The sequence below is a fragment of the Cygnus olor genome, chromosome Z (genome assembly GCF_009769625.2).
Source record: "Cygnus olor isolate bCygOlo1 chromosome Z, bCygOlo1.pri.v2, whole genome shotgun sequence".
Classification (NCBI taxonomy): Eukaryota; Metazoa; Chordata; class Aves; order Anseriformes; family Anatidae; genus Cygnus; species Cygnus olor.
The window spans coordinates 25,849,184-25,868,821 of record NC_049198.1 but is presented as its reverse complement, the minus strand read 5'-3'; the positions used below and the strand labels follow the sequence as shown (position 1 = coordinate 25,868,821).

The window sequence follows — 19,638 nt, the reverse complement described above, 5'->3', positions numbered from 1 at the left end:
TTAAGAGGTCAATTAATACCTATGTTTCAATCTTGCAAGTACTTCCGTAGCTTTTTAGGAAGCCTTCTTACAATACTGATTGGGCAGGGCTAGCTGTAGTGAAGTACCAGTGCCTTTATCTAAAAAGAAAGTGTATTTCTTACAAAGAGTATCTGTAGTGTAATTTTATTTACAGAATAAATCGCAAAAGTACATCACATTTAGTGCAAATGCAACTAATAATAAAAGATTTATATACTGCTTTGTAAACTTCCATACCTTTGTAAAATAAAGCTATCCAATTAAATTAAGAAACAGTTACTTGCCTGTGTTCAACAACTATTACCAGAAAAGGCAAACAAGGAATTAAACTCTTCATATTCTGGACTTTTTTCCTTTTTTGAAGTTCCCATCAGTGGCTATGGTGAATGAACCATTGTTTAGTTGATTGTAAAAAGATGAAGTATGCTTGAGGTATAAGAATTATTTTTTTATCATCACTATATAAAATGTTCACTGGTGATATAGTAAACATGTACAAATTTTTGTCTTATTTGCCTTACTAGCATTACCATATAGGCACTTTTCTACATATTCAAATTAACAGAATAATTCTGTAATAAGGCATATTCCATGCACACCTTTAGAGAAAGGCAAATAAAAAAGGGAGAGTTATGGAGCATGAAATCTCTGTGCATGTGTAATCATGTGTTAGGTATGATTTTATCTCTAAAGAGAAAATGAACAGATGAAAGTTTTTTTTCAATACTGTACTGATCACATTTAATCATTCACCAAATCTTCATTAAGTTACTATTTTATAGTTATTTTCAGGCACCTACCATACTATATCAAATAAGACTTTCACTTTCTTTTGAAAAAATATATCAAACTTTTTCCTTGAAAGACAGAGGTCAGTGAAACACCCAGCAGTCTCTGAATAATTTCCAACTACAGGACACGGATAACATGTCTCAAAGCAAAAACCAGTCTGCCAGAGTCCTCTCCCAATGAGCACCTCCAGAATCAAAGGCAGGCAAATATCTGACATGTAAATTCTCACAGCAACTAAAGGGAACTTTCCAATAAGAACTATGCATCCTCACAGCTCTGAAGGGTTTTTGATCAAGTGGCAAGTATCAACACAACTCACTTTCTACATGAGCCTCATAGCATGGCTTTATTAAGGTGAGGAAAACACATGCAGGATTTGAAAATAATGTATTAATCCTCATTCTAGACTGGGAATGTTGTCCTATGTAGTCCAAATTACTTCAATAAATATTATAGTGTACCTTCTCACAGCTTCAGAAAAGCCCCCTAGATATCATGCAAGAAAGCAGTCCACATATAGCATGGACAGATGTCTTCTAGCTTTTGGGCAGTCTCTTGCCCTCTCACATAGAATCTTTCCAGAAATTTCTGGGTCATGTTTAATAACAAAAATTCTGTAGCACATATTACATAACTAAAAAATACAATAGAAATATAAAGATATCTGGAAAAAAATAAAGCTTTTCACACTCTTACTCCTTCAGAGCCAAAGATCTTCATAAGAGTAAGACAATAGAAAAGGCAAAGTCATAAGGATATTGACAGCCCTCAGTTATTAACTGACATTTTATGTAACAAGATGATTCATTATAGAAACCAGCAGCAATGAACTATGATTATACAAAGCAAAACAAAACCTGCCAGTAATTCACCTAGGCTTTACTGAACTCCTCCCTCTACCCCCCTGCCCCAAAATACCACAGATTTTTATGCATATAAAGCACATACAGTATGCTATATGTGCATTTGTGCTTTTTAGACATGCACAAAAACTATGCAAGTATCCGGGGAAGGCTGACAACAAAATTCTGCCAGTTGCTTAAAATAAAAGCAGTAACCCACGTTGGTGATTCAAAGTTGTACGTTCTTCCTCGTCCAAAGCAAGCAAATAAAAATAGAGCCATATACATGTTATCAATACATGTATTTATAATTACACACTGATTCAGCAAGAAAAGTTAGCAGGAAAGAGCTAGTGTTAAATATTCAGCTTCACGGTGTCGCAACATTTCTTCACTTCAGTATACAAAGCCTAGGATTTGGGCCATAAGAAGACTGTAGATCCTTCGTTCCAGCATGGAGTGCTCTTTGCATGGTCACTTCTCCAACGTGGAATGCTCACCCAGTCTTGTTCTGATCACTGCAGACAAGCAATGACAAAAATATAGCACTGTAAATTTCAAACATTAATAGGAAAACAAGAAATTGTTAAGCCCTTAAATAGTATTCGCACTGCTATGATCACATTCCAACTGTTGGCTTGTGACAGCCGTATTTTTAATGGTTCAGCTACACTATCTCTAATAATACACAATTAAAAATGTGAATCAGATATTATAGGGCTACCTGTTACAGAAGGATCAGATGACGAAGACTTGAAATCTGGCATAACAAATAGAGCCTAAAAATAGAGGCAGCCTGTGTCATGCACAGAAAAGTGATAAGCTTGCTTTCAGATCTCGCTCTAATACTAGAGCTACCAAATACTACTGTGCAGCTGTAATTCTATGGCTTACAGTCTACGCACTAACAAAAATTAAGCAAAGCAAAGCCTTACTTTGCACAAATGCTTATGTCTGACAGATTGAGCCTCAAGTGATTGGGAAATCCTTTCCTAATGTCACATCAATTAAATGTTAAAATCATTTTAGATTAGCCCAATGGCATATACCATAAAAATACGTCCACTAACTTCAGAAGGCATCTGTAAATTGCTTCTCTTTTTCAGGTTTACCAGAAAGACTGAAAATTTAGGTCACAACCTTTAAAATATTCTAGTGGTTGACATTGGTCTGTCAGAAAGTTTCCATTGTTAATAAAAAACCCAGATCAAAACTATTCTGTCAATATAAAAGAATACTTTGACCTTCATAGTATACTAATTCTAATGGTATTTGGCCACCTGATATAGATATCAAAACCTAATGAGGCTTTAGAGATAGTTCAGTATGTATTCTTTTCAAAACATGTACAAAACATCTGCGACAATTGAGAAAACCACTATAGACATGCATATGAAAATTTGCAAGAGGTAGTAGGTCTAAAAAAAATAATGGCTACATAAGTTATGAAGTATTATTTTTCCACGTGAATAACACATGAATGTTTTAAGAAGCATATTGCATACATTGGTTAATAATAAACATTGAATTCATTCTAATTATGATAAAACATTTCTAGATTACATACTTCTGTTGGCTCTAAATATTTAAAGCAGTGAATCAAGAAATTAAAAGAGAATATATACCTGCTAGTACTAGAATAAAATAGGCTTTCCTGCTGTTTTCTCTTGCACATATGATGTAAAACGCTTCAGGAACTTGGGATATTCTCGTTTTGCCACTGCTCGTAACACTGATGCTGGTGCCCATCCTCCAGGATTCACTACAAGTAAACAGGAAGAAAGGCACTGAAATACAGTAAATCCTCTAAAAGCTAGAAATGCAGATGTAAGTTTGTATTCTTGCAATTCCTTCTGAAATAGTAACAGTGAATAATCATAATTTTTTAGGCCCTTACAGCTTGTACTGTAGCACTTCCTCCTCACAGTATTCAACTTCAGCCCAGGTCTATGATGCCACTACTTACAAAACATTAAAATAAGTTATTGTGAGTCTTTCAGAAATGCCCAAATGGAAGGTGATATTTTCTAAGTACTTCAAAAAAAAAAAAAAAAAAACAACAACAACAAAAAAGGAAGATTCAAGTTACTTCTTATTTCAAATACAACAGAAATTAGTGTTAACTTCTCAGTTACTGCTGCATCTGTCTGCAAAATTGCTACATAGCCAATGTCTTATAAATTATTTTTGAGAGGCTTTAAAATGAGAGGCTTTGAAATATGTTTAAATTCATTGCTCAAGTATTTTGCAGAAGAAGCTGCCACTTCCTATATAATCATAGTTCAGAATTTGTCACTGAAAATATATATTTTTAAATAATTGGGAAACTTTTGAAACAGAAAACAAAGTAGCTTTATAACCCCAGAGGTTAGCATTATATAACAGCATTTACACAGGACTTAGTACGAGTCACATCACTCCTACATGTCAAAGATCTATAGAACTCATTTTCCAGAGTTTGGTTCCTTAGTAAGCCATGTAATAGGTGGTTAAAAATAATAAGCATGTGAGATACTCTTAAAGTGTTTTGTAGCTGCAGGAGACAAGCTAATAGCTATGTGGTTCCAATATTATAACACACTTCTAAATACTGGGTACAGTAACAATACAGCTTGGCTTTGATAATTTAAGTCAATACCAAGGATTCTATCAGCTAAAAACATAAAAAATGTAGAGTAGATCATAAGGCTTGCAAACATCCTCATACAAAATATATTTGTACCTTCTTAACACTGTGGGTAAGAACTGTATCTTTACTACCTACAGCTTTTCAGCCTAACAAGATGAACTGGGGGAAAAAATTGACAGCAATACATGAATAAAAAAAACTTACTATTGCTGAAACTAAGAGCTACTGCAAAGCATCACAGTTGCAGACACTTCTTCCCAGCCCCCTCCACCAAAATTTCTGTACTTATGCTACACACTAATTTGTTCCTCCCAGAATGCCACATGATGAATGCCACTGATTGATGTAACACAAATTCAGATCTTTTTGAACATGAATACCACAAATATTGTCCTGTACGTTTAACAGAAAACCACATCAACTTTTTTTTCCTGATAGCTGAGTAATTGTATTTTATAATTATATTTTTAATCTTTCTAAACATTTATATTATTAAAACCAATATTTTATAATAATAATAAGCATATATCATAAATGTCACACTGAAAAGAAATATAGACTTACCATTAGCTACATATGTAATCTTGCATAAGATATTGTCTCTGCTTATTTCCTTGTTCCCCTCTGGTGGGCTTACTAATGTCTGACAAATCATAGCAATATTTATTTTGGCACGGACACAGCGATTGTTCAGCTACCGAAAAGAAAATAAAACATTCATAAGCTTCAAACTAAGTTTATTTCCACATGCTTGACTGTAACATTTTAATTTTCTATAAAGTCTAAGACAGTCAAGAAGCTGTGTTTTAGAGAGCATGCATTCCAGTATATGATTAACAGGAATGCAAATAAAATCAAAGGTACATGGTTAGTAAGGAAAGGGTTAAACTGAAATGCCTGAATCTGATTTGTTTGCTTCATACATATTAGAAGTTAATTACTTCAATTATTAATTATTGTAACAAACAAGTAGGGAAGCAGTTAAAGGATAATGTATCTGCATTTACGGACATGAGTAACTTTTCCCTTATAAACAGGCAATGGCATAGGCATCAGCACAGAAACACTCCAAAGAAAGTATTCACTGCCTATTCTTTGGCAGAACTGTGTACACTGGAAATTTAAGAGATCCTATATCTAAAGTTATACAAACCTGTTTTCACATATGACAACACAGAAAAGTTATTGATTTGATTCAATATAAAGTCTTAATTTTTTAAACAGTCTTCATATCTCCAAAAGTTTTGTTTTCAATCTTCTGCAACACCTTAGATCTGCCAACTGTTAAGGCAAGATAGCTTTTGGCTTGGAACACCCAGGTCATTGTTTCACTGAGTTTTAAAATAACCTGTATTTTGCATGATTACTCTGACCCGCAACCTACTTCACACTTCTATTGCGACACCATCACCACGTAAGAGAAAAGCGGTAACTTAAAAGCAGAACCTGACAGAATGAAAATAGTACTTACAGGAGCACTATCATGTTCCACAGAAAAGTTGCATACAATCCATGTCTCAGGATCATTTTCACTGAATGCTGGTATCTTTCTGATGGCAGACAAATATAGCACATCCCTTTGAGAAGCCGGCCACACCCTCTGCAGAGAGACACCCGATAAGCTTTTAACAATTGGGCAAGTACTTTTTTTTAATCTTTAGACAGAGGAAAAAAGAATTAAGACAAACAAGATCAGACATGTTATTTAAGTTAAAAAAAAAAAGTTTCATCAAGTACTGGGACCAGTACTGTTTAATATCTATATTAATGACAGACATTGGGTTCGACTGCACCCTCAGCAAGTTTGCCGATGACACCAAGCTGTGTGGTGTGGTCAACATGCTGGAGAGAAGGGATGCCATCCAGCGGGACCAGGGCAGGCTTGAGAGGTGGGCCCGTGCAAACCTCATGAGGTTCAACAAGGCCACGTGCAAGGTCCTGGCCCTGAGTCAGGCCAATCCCAAACACCAATACAGGCTGAGCGGAGAATGGATTGAGAGCAGCCCTGTGGAAAAGTTCTTGGGGATACAGGTAGATGAAAAATTGGACATGAGACAGCAGTGCACACTTGCAGCCCAGAAAGCCAACCGTATCCTGGGCTGCATCATAAGAAGTGTGGCCAGCACGTCGAGGGAGGTGATTCTCCCCCTCTACTCTGCTCTTGTGAGACCAACTCACTGAGTTCATCTTGGGCCCCCAGCACAAGAACAACATGGAGCTGTTAGAACAAGTCCAGAGGAGGGCCATGAGGGTTATCAGAGGGCTGGAGCACCTCTCTTATTAAGACAGGCTGAGGGGTGATCAGCCTAAAGAAGAGAAGGCTCTGGGGAGGTTTTCGGTACTTAAAGAGGGTTTTTAAGAAAGGTGGAGAAACTTTTTACAAGGGTGTGTAGAGAAAGGACAAGAGAAAGTTTTTCAACTAAAAGACTACTTTTATGTTAGATATAAGGAAGAAATTGTTCACTATAAGAGTGGTGAGGCACTGGAACAGGTTGCCCAGACAAGTTGTGGATGACAAGTTTGTGGAGGTGTTCAAGGCCAGGCTAGATGGGCTTTGAGCAATCAGATCTAGTGGAAGGTGTCCCTGCCCAGGGTAGAGGGGTAGGGGCTGGAGGTGGGTGATCTTTAAAGGTCACCTCCAAACCAAAAAAGTCTATAATTTTGTTAAATTCTATGCTAATAATTTCATGCAATTTTCAAAACTGAAACAGAAAAAGCATAGCTGTTGTACGGATACATATCAGGTTACACTGCTGCACTTGAGTAAAAAAGTTTAAGGCCTTCGGCAAAGAGCCAAGCTGCAATACTTCTCATAGACAAACAGGAAGAGGCAGTTCCTTTCCTGTTCTCTCAACCTCAGGTTCACATTTTAGTTAATACTTGTAAGGTACAAACTACACTATTAACTGCACTGGTTAAGTATAAACAGATGCATCTACAGTTAGCTAGGCCTCCAGAAGCATGGAAGGGCAGAGAAAATAAAAAAAAAATACAGTATTTTAAGTGCGATTACTTTAGCAAGACAGAAAGACAGATAGGGTAAACTGACATTCTCTAATAGAAAAGTTCAGAATCAAAAGTATCTGATAAAATATGAAGCTATATGGAAGCCCTTTTCCTGACACGTGGTAGAATTAAAAATGCCTAGTTTTTACCACAACACTACACAGATCACAAAACTGCCATATTCAAAACCAAGTCTTCTTTTAAGGTTGTTTTAAGGTAAAATTATCTCAGAAAAATACCTGCTCAAATTTCTGAGTATACTAACACTTGGAATCATGCAAGATTAGAGATTAACCTGTACTCTTAGTTACCATTTTCCTTTTTTGGAACCCGTTAGGCTACAATTGCTGGATTGCAATTCAAATTACATTTTTAGTGAAGTTGCACCAGAACTCTTTGGGGAAGAAAAGAATCATAATCAAGTCATACGAACAAATATTATACCAGCAATTACACCACTTTATAACGCAAATACATATGCCAAGTAATTGTGGTCAACAGTAGCTTGCAATATTGGAAAAAAGCACATGATACAGTGCTACAAGTTTCCTGTCTGAAGTCGGTGTTGATTTTTTGCTTCGGTTTGCTTTATATGACCCTTGTCTTGCTGAAGGTTATATTACTAGAGATTAAAATCAATCTTAATATGTTATTTCACGCTATATCATAAACACGCACAACCACTTATGCTATCAAGCCACGTTCAAAAAGTTGACAAAGTTGCAGTTTCACAAACAACTTGTTCTGAACTGTTTTCTGAGCAGTACGTTTAGTTAAGCATTTTAAAATAGATTAGAGCACATGTGCCCAAAACTGTGTTGGTAAGGTACATATACAGGTGGAGGGTTAGTCTTACCTTATGTGTCTGGTAAATGATGATTGCATTATCAGCTAAATTTTCCACTACGTGAAAATTTTCAATTGTTGCTACAAAAAGGAAAGAAATCCATCAGTAAACAAGCACTGATATTAGGTCAATGTTATAAACAATATGCTTGCTGATATGCTGACTTAGGCTTGCACATAAGTCTATGGGGCAACAAACAGACTGGGAAACAAGAGGCTGGAGAACAGCCCCACAGAAAGAGACCTGGTGCAAGTTGAACGTGAGCCAGCAGTGTGCCCTGGCAGACAAAAAGGCCAGCTGTACCCTGGGGTGCATCAAACACCACATTGCTAGCCAGTTAAAGGAAATGATTGTCCCACTCTGTTCTGTGCTGGTGCAGCCTCACCTCGAGCACTGTGTGCTGTTTTGGGCATCACAATATAAGAAGGGCATAAAACTATTACAGAGTGTCCAAAGAAAAGCTACAAAGATGGTGAAGGGTCTAGAGGGGAAGACATGCAAGAAGCAGATGAAGTCACTTTGTTTGTTCAGCCTAGAAAAGGGGAGACAGGGGTGTGACCTGATGGCAGCCTACAGCTTACCCATGATGGGGAGCCCATGATCTCCCCCCAGCGACTGAAGCCATGGGAATTGTATGAAGCTGCATCAGGCGAGGGTCAGGTTGGGTATTAGGAAAAGGTTCATCACCAAGAGGGTGGTCAGGCACTGGAATAGGCTCCCCAAAGAATAGGTCACAGCACCAAGGCTGCTGGAGTTTAAGAAGCATTTGGACAATGCTTGCAGAAATATCTTTTAATTTTTATGTAGTCCTGTGTGGAGACAGGAGTTGGACTTTATGATCCTTGTGAGTCCCTTCTAGTTTTGGATATTCTATAATTCCATGATTGCTGATAAAAGACTTAAGAAACGATTCCTTACTTTCCCAGTCATTGCGAACATCGACATTCCAGAAGTAGTGGCAAACTTCATGTCCTGTTACCCCTTTAACTGCATGCGTTGCCTTCAAGGGATCTAAAACTATTCCATTCTCTTCCACCTCTCTTCTGTATACCTATGGCCAAATACAAAGGATGACACACACAACAGAAATATCAAAATTGAAGTTTTAAACAATTAAAACATGAATACCAGTTCATTTTAAAAAAAACTTCCTGGAACACTAATGCACGAATAATTTGTCATAACAGTTTTCTCTGGTAATGACTAATGAAGATGTTCTTAGCATTAAAGCACACATTAAAGTACCATTATTCTGAGAATCTCTACTACAAAATGGATTAAGCTGCATTATCACTACATACAAGGATCCCCATAAGCACAGTAGAACAGCTGACAGTAGCTTGCTACCAAATAACATTCTTATACATTGAAATTACATGTCATTTAATAACAAGTTTTAAGTAGGAGGGAATGAAGGTATCCATAAAGACAAAGCTATTCTTTAGAGTTACATAGGAAGCTGCAGCTCTTGTGGACTCCAGTCCTAGCTTAAACAATGCTATCCTCAGAAGTTTTAACAGCATAACTCACTGAGAGGTAGTATTCAAAAAGAATAAAAATATCTGTCATACTAATTAGGCAAAAAAGAAAATATTTACCTTCATTTCTCCTTCTTCAACCACTAGCTGCCAATTGGCATCTCCTCCTACATCTTGTAAGGAGTAAGTCATATGGTTTTGTACCATCTCTTCCACCTTTAAAGAAAAAGCATACATTTTTAAATTATTTCTTTCATCTTCTTGGACAGGCAACAGTACAGTACTGGAAGCCACAAGTCATTACTTCAAATCCTGTGCAGGAGCTGAACTAGGACAACAGAGCTCTCTATCAATAAACATCGAGAACAGATACTTCTAGACTTCAGAAACAAATGCCAAAACCTTGATTCCAATTATGACTTCACTCTTTATGGGTACTTCCCATCTTCCCTTTGTACCTCTAAACTGCCAAAACTCACTATACTTCTACCATAAGACTGTTTCAATTCGGCATTCAGAAAATTGGTCAAGGTATTTCTAAACAGAATTACAATGCACTGTAAGACTTGAAGCTCAATAACCAATAAAGAACATTTAAAAGGCTGAACAAAGACAGGGGAAGGGAAGTAGGGGCAGACAGCTGTGGTTGACACAGGTAAACCCAATACAGGAATACAGATTAGCTCTAAAAAACTGAGCGCTTATTAAAAGTCATATCGGAACAGCAGTGAAGGAAACAGTCATGAGCAAAACTTGCCTATTCTGTTTCATTGACAGCTTTGCACAATAGCAAACTAGAAAAAAAGACAGAAATGCTCACAGTCTTACAACAAATTAAGATGCAGACTCCTCTATTATAAAAATCTCATTTAAAATTACTTAGTTATGTGCTTTTCTTAAAGGCCAGATATTTGATAATTTTAATACAGCTATGTGAACATGTCATTATTTTATTTTATATGATGTGCATGAAAATGGGTGGTGGGACAGAAAATGCATTTTTACTTGTGTTTTTATTATGTATCTGTAATCTTATTCTATAATTTTTCCTTTTTTCTTTTCCTTTTCTTTTCTTTCTCTTTTCCTTTTTCCTTTTTTTCCAAATTCCACTCACACTCAAACAAAAATAGAGGCAAAAATCAGGTATACACTGCTGTGTAATGTTTACAAATTCTGTAAACCATTTACTAAATTTTCACCTGAACAGTAGGTGACTACTAAAACTTAACACAGCAAGTAATACCATGTGATTGACACTGTTTTCCTGAATTACTAGAAATGTATGTTTGTTTTTTTTTTAAAGGAAACGCATTACTTGATCAAGTAGTACAACATGTAGAAAGCAAAATTAAAGAATACTTTGTCTTTTTCTGGTATGATATAGAATTGAAATATGTTTGTACTTTTAAATTAAACAGTAATTCTGTTTATAAAATGTATTTTTTAGGCAATACACTTAAGACCAGGAAGAAAAAAAAGGTAATTGAATCAAGTCAAAGTCCTCAAAGTATAACATCAAAATAAAATCTATTGGAAGTTCTACTTCAGTTTAGCCATACACTTATCTACAGAAACACAATTTATCAGTCCAGTTCTTGAGTTTTTTTTTTCTTCTGAGTTATAATGAACTAAAAAAAACCAGCAAGATCTGTATTTCTGCTTTTAGACTAGTCATCTTTTCCTGACAGTTACTAACAAGTTTCCTAGAAAACTTTTTTCCTCTAGTGACACAATGACAGTACTATCCAAGTCAAATAACAGAATGTGGACTATTTAAATATTCAATTCACTAGCTCTAGGTCACACTTTCAGACAGAAAACCTCACCATCCATCTTTCAGACAGCTGCCCTTTAAATTAAGGGACACAGAGGTATCACTGCTGCAACTTGCAGAGCAGAGCTGTTTTTCACTAGCAAGCAATTGCTTCTGCTTGACCGAGGAACTGCAGTGCCTACAACTGTCTTGTACACTTCACCTATCCAAACTATCTATGATCTACCTGCAGGCTGTTGTCTGTAAACCTGCATCTATTTTAGGTACTGTATTAGGCAGAGTTAATATTCACAGCTTCTTTGACACGGGAGAGGTCATATTATTACCCCCGGGATAATAATATCTCTTGGCAGGCTACAGAAATGGTCTGCAAAAACACGTCTATCCTCTATACCATGCAGCCTTAGGCTGAAAATTAAGTGGGCAGTTCTTCACTTAAAAGGCCATCAACAGCTAAATCTATTTTAAAAACTGATAGTCCTTTAAAACAAAGTGATCTGCAAAACACCTGCAGAATTTTAAGCCTACAGCCTCCCACTCAGCTGGCAGTAACAACTCAATGTCTTTCTGAAAGCACAGTGAAGAAACAGCTCCCATCAGAATATATGTTGAAAGGTCTCAATTTTAAAAACAAAGCTGCAAGTTTCTACTTGACCTTTTCCTGACACCAAAATTCCCTTGGTATGAATGAGGTCTAGAAGCAAGTCACATTTATTCAGAATCAAGATATTAGCTTGCCTTTCCAAAAGCCAAATCCCCTGCCAGGGAATGGAGGCCAATTTTATATTTAAAAGGTCCAAGGCAGGTTGTCACCAAAAGATAGCATACTGTTTTCTCTTCATGCTTTCAGATGTCTTTTACCTGCCTGTTCATCAGTAGTGAAGCTCCAGAGCAGGTAAACTGATTTGTTAGTCTGGTAGAAATTTGTTCTAGGAAAAATATTGGGGTAACGGTGGAAAAGAATTTATAAACTAACAAGATCATCCTTTCTGCAGTGAGTCAGTTAACTCAAAACCACATTTTAAGGCACTGAGTGGTAACTTCTACTTCGTATAATCCATGCAGCAGTTGAGAAGAGCAAGGCCTTGCCACCATATTCCAGTCCATTTGGCCACGATCTTTAATCTCAATCTGCTTTATTGTGATAAGGACATGGTCAAGCTCAGGTTTGTTTTTAAATGGTTAAATTTTCAGCCACACCACCAGAGCTCTAATACTCAGAGCTCAGATTACCATATAGAAGCGCAAATGCTATCACTGGCATAAAAGACGCAAAAATGAGAAGGCCTGCATTCTTTAGTGATTATAAGTTTTCCTTGTATTGAGCAGGTGACATACGCACAGCCTGACAGACAACCAATTCCTACTTCTGGACTCAAATTTGCTTTCTATTACTTGATTTGCCCCCTCCTTTCAAACAAACTTAACATACTAACTTGACTTGGACTACCAGTAGGTGAGTCTATCAATGCTGTGTAATACAACGTGTATACTTTTTCCCCTCACAATAAGTCAAAATTTAACAATTAACTGACTGCAATAGGTCAAGGCAAGTGTTAGGCTTTCAGTCTGTGTTGTGTAAGTGTAAGTGCTAGGGTTCTGCTCACAAAGATGGCAGTAATGCCTGCAGGTGGTATGATTCCAGGCTCTGTTAATCAAAAGAAAATCCATTCCTTCTACTTGAAAAAGCAGCTTGTTTGCAGTGTTAGTAAATGATATCCAAAAAAAGACAAAACAACGTATCACAGAAGAAAGTCCGACTCTGACTCTCAGTAAGACATGGACCACAGCAGAAGGAAACTAATGGCTTGCGTGCCATGTTTGAACAAAATTTTGAGACTACAGAGCAAACGTGTGACATCACCTAATTAATTCAACTTTAAACTATGATTGTCACAGCAAGCACCTAAAATACTTTTGTGCATTACTGGTGTATATAACTACATTTGCATATACAGGAAATCAGACTTACTTTCCAAAGGATCAGTGAATATATTGAAACTATTCAATAAAAAAATCATATCCACAATCTTTAACAACACACTTTATAATCTTTCAGATGTTTTTACTAGACGGAGAAAATGATAGTACTGAACCTTAATAGTTAGTATCTTAATGTCATTAAGAGTGACAAATGTTAAAGACAAAATTAAATCTGATTTAAAAACACGAACATCAATTCAAAGCAAAGACCATCTCCATCCCACACAAAACAGGTGTTATCCTACTTTTACAACAATCAAAAATGCAGAATTTAAGGTGTATGCATTTTTATTTAAAGCTACTGAAACCAATCCAAAAATTCCACAAGATTTAGGCCTCTGCGGGAGTGATATGCATGCAAGCAGAATGTGAAAAGACAACCATTTAGTATTCTAATAGAGAAGTCCTTTGTTTGTCTCAATGTACTAGTTTGAAGCAAGCAGTGATTTATGTAACAAAAAAACTAGGTTCTAGAGAAGAGGATGAAATACAGCAAAGATATGCAACCCCCGCTCTACACATTAATACAGTACCTGTGCGCTGAATCTGTGAACATCATCAGAGGCACTGACTAGATCAATGGAAGACATGGAGGAAGAGCGACTATAGGGCTACCAGAGACAGACAAAGAAAAAACCAAGTAATCAGAACAAAGGCACAACAGAGCATTCAGTACCAACTTGCAAGCACAAGATAATGAAGAAAAGGAAAACAAAAGCACCATAAGCAGCAAGCACAGCAGCAAATGCTGATTTCATGCACCTATTATGTATTATGCTCCCAGTAAGGCACTGAGGAACGTAGTGTTTCCAGTAACACTAAAAAAAAGTCAACAGATCAAGATATAAGAAACTTTTTTTAAAAAAAACTTTATTTTAATCAATTCAATTAATTTTGGTGAAGGAATCTTAAAAACTGAGGTTAGCAAATTGTTTTTTTTCTCTTTAATATCTCTGGCAATCTTGATACAAGTCAAGAGTATTCTAAATAAACACTTAAATTAGTATTTGTTGAGCCAAGAGAGAAAACAGTCCTTCTACAATTCCAGCTGCTTCAATTGAAAATGAGTAAATCATTAAAAGTTACTAGAAACACCTATAAAAATCAATCTCACCTGCCAATACAAATTATATAGAAACATGGAAAGTCAGCCCATTGTTCTGAGAAAATCATGGGAAAGATCTTACCTTTTGGACAAATCGATGAGTCCCCACAGCAGAATAAGCATCTCCAGAAGGTAAGGATGTTGGCCAGTGTAATCTGACCTTTTCACTTTGAGACTGCAACAAAATAGGTTTAATTATTGGTAGTCAGTTGCTACTGGGTGAACTACTAAACAGAGTGAGTCATCCTCAGTCTATATAGTGGCTACCACATTAAAACACGAACTAATGGTATCCCTGACAGGCGTTAAGTTGTAATCCTGATTCTCTTTTAGGTGAATGAAGTATTCATTCATTTCATCTATACTTCCAGGTGTGTTCCTCGATTAAGAAAAATTGATTGGCAGCATTAAGGATGTTGCATCAATGTGGACAACAATCACTCAAAACTTATACTCTTGGCTAAGAGACAGCAACACAAGTAAACTCTTTTGGGTACTATACGTTCGTTGAGAAGTCTAATACTTCTTAACCTAGTCACTGCGTTCATTACTTTCATAAGCCTAGACACTTGTAAGACAAAGGATACGATACTTTGTTACACTCTCTCATTTTATATCCTACTACATATTCTTATACTCTACATACTTCATGCCATGCACCCTAACCCTTTTTGATCCTTGCTACTTCTACTGCCAAAAGAACTTCAGAGCAGTAATTTGGTTTTGAGAAACAGCTACAGTGGTTGGTATTCTCATTTGAACAGGCATCAGTTACATACAAAGGCAAGTTTTGTACAGAAGCAATATACTTAAGAACTAGAAACCACAGATATTCAGTTAGGTTAATATTTACACTGTCCTTTTCTATGTAAGCTGCGAACTCATTTTCTAAAAAGTAGTGTTAAACAACACTAGTTGTGTTGTACAAATACTAAGAACTGAATTCCACTTGAAAGAGTCAATATAAAAATCTAATGTTTCCGGAGATGTACCCTAGGACTGAGTTTATGTCACAGAAGTCTTCCATGAAGTGCCCATCATTAAAACATTTTTCAAGCATCAGTACCTGTTCTTCCATTTTATCCTGTCTATCGAGAGCAGCTTCAACAGCATCAAAAAACTCTTCTTCATTAATCAGACTATTAGGACCCTCCTAGGGCATAAGAAACAAAACTAGTTTAGAACTTTGGAGATATGAGAGTTCCATTTTAGTTTAATATTAGAAATACATATTTATATTATGCATACAACTGACAATTAAATTCTTCCATAGACTTCAATATTTTCACCAATATTTTTAGATTTCAATTCATCTGAAAAATGTGCTTGTTACAGGAAGTTATTCCCTTTAACTATAATTTAAGAGGTAGCTATATAAACAAGGAAAAGACAGGAAACTGAGCAAGTGTCAATACACTTAGACATCACACAGGTTTTAATTAACATATATCTCTTAATGTTTACTGTGTGTGTCAGAAAATGAGCATATTAATGTAATTGTGCAGTCAATCTACTTCTGAATATTCCAATGCCTTGAGCAGATTTCAGGTGCGTGCTAATTAAACAGGATACAATACGGGGAATCACTTGCCTGATAATTCCTGGAAACAACAGTTTAACAAAGCAGCAGGTAGAGTTGAGTCATGTATTAAAAACTCAGGTCTAATAAATAAAATGGTAATTTAAGAAAGCTAAGTTTACTGCTGTTATTGCATTGTTAAACAAATTGTCTAGCAAATTTCAAAACACTACAATAGGGATATCTGAGAGAAGCAGCAGTGGTGGTAACCAGGTAGACGAAGCCCTACTTCCTCCATCTTTTTCTTTTACAGTCAGCAGAAAACTTACATGCAAATACCTTTTAAATACCTCAACATATTGCTACTATTACTCAGGCTATGATTTTTTCATAGAAAAAAGTGTTTGAGTAATGATCATGAAGGGTTCAATTTCTTAAAGATTACGCAAACTGCATCATAGGTGAATTAGCTTATATTATTCTTTAGAGGGTGTTTTAAACATTGTAGAATTTGACTAAATACCTGAGGAAGGAACTGTTGAAATATGCAATTTAACAGCTGAAATAGAGCCTAAAATCACTGAACTTATGATCCCATTTAAACTTGCGGTGATAAGTTAAAAAACAATTGAATTTGAACTTGAGATTCTAGGATTGCCTCTGAAGTTAGGGTTTTCATATGCACATTACATACCTACACAGCTGACCCATTACAAAGGACAAGTACAAAACTACTGCATAAGAACAGAATCAAATGTATGAAAAATAATCAAAAATCACCAGAAATACTGGTAAACGAGTTGCTCTAGACAACAGCAGAATAAGGAAACCTGAGGTGAAGACCAACTTGCATTCTAAAAAATTAATAATTGAGATTAATCTGGTTTTCAGATTGCAAGTTGGGAAAACTGAAATGGCATGAACACTCTTGCGCAAGCCAAACAGCTTGATTTACATATACACTCCTCCGAGAAACAAGCCAATATTCAAAACCTCTGGCATTTTTAGAAATCTTAAGTGGAATTTGTACCTCATAGTCAGGCCCTCCGAAGTGGGACTTTTTCTTCAGTTCTGTCATAGCATTTTTGTATGCTTCTTCTGCTCTTCTCCTTTTCTCTGTCTCCTGCAAAATTACACGATCATTTGATGCAGCATGTATGAACTGGCTGATAATAGTACATAACCCAATACTTAGAATGATCAGTGTAGCTTTTTTCCAAGTAAAGGTTGCAAAGCTATTTTCTCATTTTATTCACGTGTATGCATTGTGTGTGTCCATAAATATCCATATATAATATAAAGCTTGGGAAGTTGGCTACCTTGAGGATACTTTTTGTCATAGCTCTTTGAGGGCCAGAGCTGGTACCTGACTTACGGTTTATATAACCCCCTCAGCATAGATGCTTGGGCAATGACAACAAAAGGTGAAGAGTAAAACTGGTAAAAAGCTAACTTGTTGAGCGTTGCAAGATACTGATGAGTCACAGCATGTAAGCTTGTATCTGTAATTAGCTGGCATAGGATCCTTGTGAGTAATTTCAGTAACTCCATGCAGAGACTAACAGCTCAACATCATTCTCTCATAATAGGTGTATGACTATACTAGAGCCACTAGTGATGTCTATGTCACTGTGTATTTTGAACTAAGTAGTAGTAATGCTGGAATCAGCCTGGTATTTCCTCTGCAAATTCTGCATACTGCCAAATATTCCTAGTGAAAAAAGCTATGAACACTTCTGAAATGCTTCCAATTCAGCTTTCTTACATAAGATGCTACTCTGTCCCCTTTCAAAACCACTTTCACATAGAAGAAAGTGTTAACAGTCTAGGTGACAGCTGGACACCACATAATGCTAGTTGCAGATATGAGTGCAAGTATTCAGCAACCCAACTGGAACTTTAAAGACTCAGCAGAAAACTTAATCAAGACTGACAGGCTGAGTTTGCCAACTGGGAATTTGGTAGTTACATTCTCTATGAATGACATATTTTCCTGTTTCTAAAGAGACGCTTGAAAAGGAAAGCAGTAGTTTTTGATGTGTTGTAAACTTAGTAGAGTTTTCCATGGGAAAACTTTAAGAAAAAAGCAGCACTTGGATGAAAACAGTATTACCTTTATCTATGATTGTAGGCTTTTCCCTTCTAGAAACTTTCAACAATAGGCAACAACTACTAACAACATTTCACAAAACTTTGGAAGTTTACCTATTTTGAAAGTACCTGTAGAATCCTGAAGATACAGAAAGCATGACTCGTGTAAGTCATTGACAGAAAGCATACATGTCTCACCAGAACTCTTTAAATGAGAAATAAAATACTAAAATAACCAGCTTCCCCCCCAACCCCTAGAAAGCCAAAATTTCATATTTTTTGTGCTTCAATCTTTGAATTGAATCTGTGAATTTACGATAACTCAAAAGTGTCAAGAGACTGTTCTTCACTCCATCTTCTCCTGGTAACAAGATTAAATAAAACAAACTTGTGAAATTGTTTGATTGCACAGCAGAAAAATTACTGGTGTTATTAAATTTCTGGAAAATGTAATTAAGTTACAATTGTCAAATGTAAAAAAACCAAATATGTTATTTTTTTTAGGTAAAATTTAGCGTTCAGAAGACAGCTTGCACATTTAACATCAATTAGTAAGACCAAGGGAAACAAGAACAGAAAAATGTTTCCTGTAGTCAGAATAAGAAAAGCATAATCACAAGGATATTATTGTGACTAAAGCAATGGATCCAATGCTAGGGATTAAACATTTGGAAATATTTTAAAACTTATAATTTTTAAATATGTTGGCCTCAAGTTCAGTGTACATGTTTGCCATGCATCTTTAGGCTAAGATGGCCTTCTACAACATGGAGGCTGTATAGTTTTGTGAGGTAGGAGAACTCTCACTAATCATGTTTGCCTTTTTTCTGTCAAGTAAAGTGCAGTCTGGAAACAAGTGGAGTGAGGTTAGAGAGGGAAGAAGAGAGCTGGATTACAACAGCACTACACTGCTCATAAAAAACATTGCTTTTAGCCACTGACACAGATCCTGTTCTTCATGCAACAAACCTATACCAAGCAGAGCCTACGGAGTTGACACACAAAGGACAAACTTGACTATCCCTTTCAACTCTTGTAGCTGCTCTTCTGAACAGACTTAGAACAGCTCTAAAACCTTCCCAGCTAGAACAAACGTAAAGGAGCTGCCCAACTTTAGATAATTTACCTTTCCAAATCTCTCTGAGAACGTAGATTGAACTTTATCATCTCATAATATTTACTTCCTTCTCAGAACAGTGTAGGCATCTCCCAAGAAAACCAACAGGACAAAGATCACCACCCTTCTCTGCCTACATCTGTTTATCACATGACAGCACCAATGCTTTTTGCTCAGATCCAAAGTTATACAAAAGCCTTTTACAGCCCTATGTTGAGCCACTAAAGCAACGTGATGAAAAGCTAAAAGCAGCCCCACAACGTAAGTGGAATAGATAATGTTAGTAGAGTAATAACTGCTGTATTTAAATTTTTGTGAATGGCGTAGATGTCAAGTCACTGCTACTAGGGGAGCTGCAGGAGTCCCTCTGTGGGAGGAGGTCAGGGTTGCCCCCACAACAGACATCACCGGTTTCAGCCAGCTCCAAAACAGAC

General features: G+C 36.3%; 1 protein-coding gene across 2 annotated transcripts in view; it reads right to left on the bottom strand.

Annotated features, from left to right (window-relative positions):
• The window catches only part of CERT1 (ceramide transporter 1), an 80,722-nt gene continuing 61,084 nt past the window's right edge, over window positions 1–19,638 (bottom strand). Inside the window, exons 8-18 of one of the 2 annotated variants that reach the window (XM_040541972.1) lie at window positions 17,027–17,119; window positions 15,544–15,630; window positions 14,560–14,652; window positions 13,906–13,983; window positions 9,736–9,831; window positions 9,056–9,188; window positions 8,147–8,217; window positions 5,756–5,884; window positions 4,849–4,978; window positions 3,281–3,417; window positions 1–2,173 (exon numbers count right to left, since the gene is read on the bottom strand). In XM_040541972.1, the coding sequence (XP_040397906.1) occupies window positions 3,290–3,417; window positions 4,849–4,978; window positions 5,756–5,884; window positions 8,147–8,217; window positions 9,056–9,188; window positions 9,736–9,831; window positions 13,906–13,983; window positions 14,560–14,652; window positions 15,544–15,630; window positions 17,027–17,119 (1,038 nt within the window). In that variant the 3' untranslated portion in view covers window positions 1–2,173; window positions 3,281–3,289. The remainder of the gene's footprint in view (window positions 2,174–3,280; window positions 3,418–4,848; window positions 4,979–5,755; window positions 5,885–8,146; window positions 8,218–9,055; window positions 9,189–9,735; window positions 9,832–13,905; window positions 13,984–14,559; window positions 14,653–15,543; window positions 15,631–17,026; window positions 17,120–19,638) is intronic. The other variant, XM_040541973.1, reaches the window with a different exon arrangement.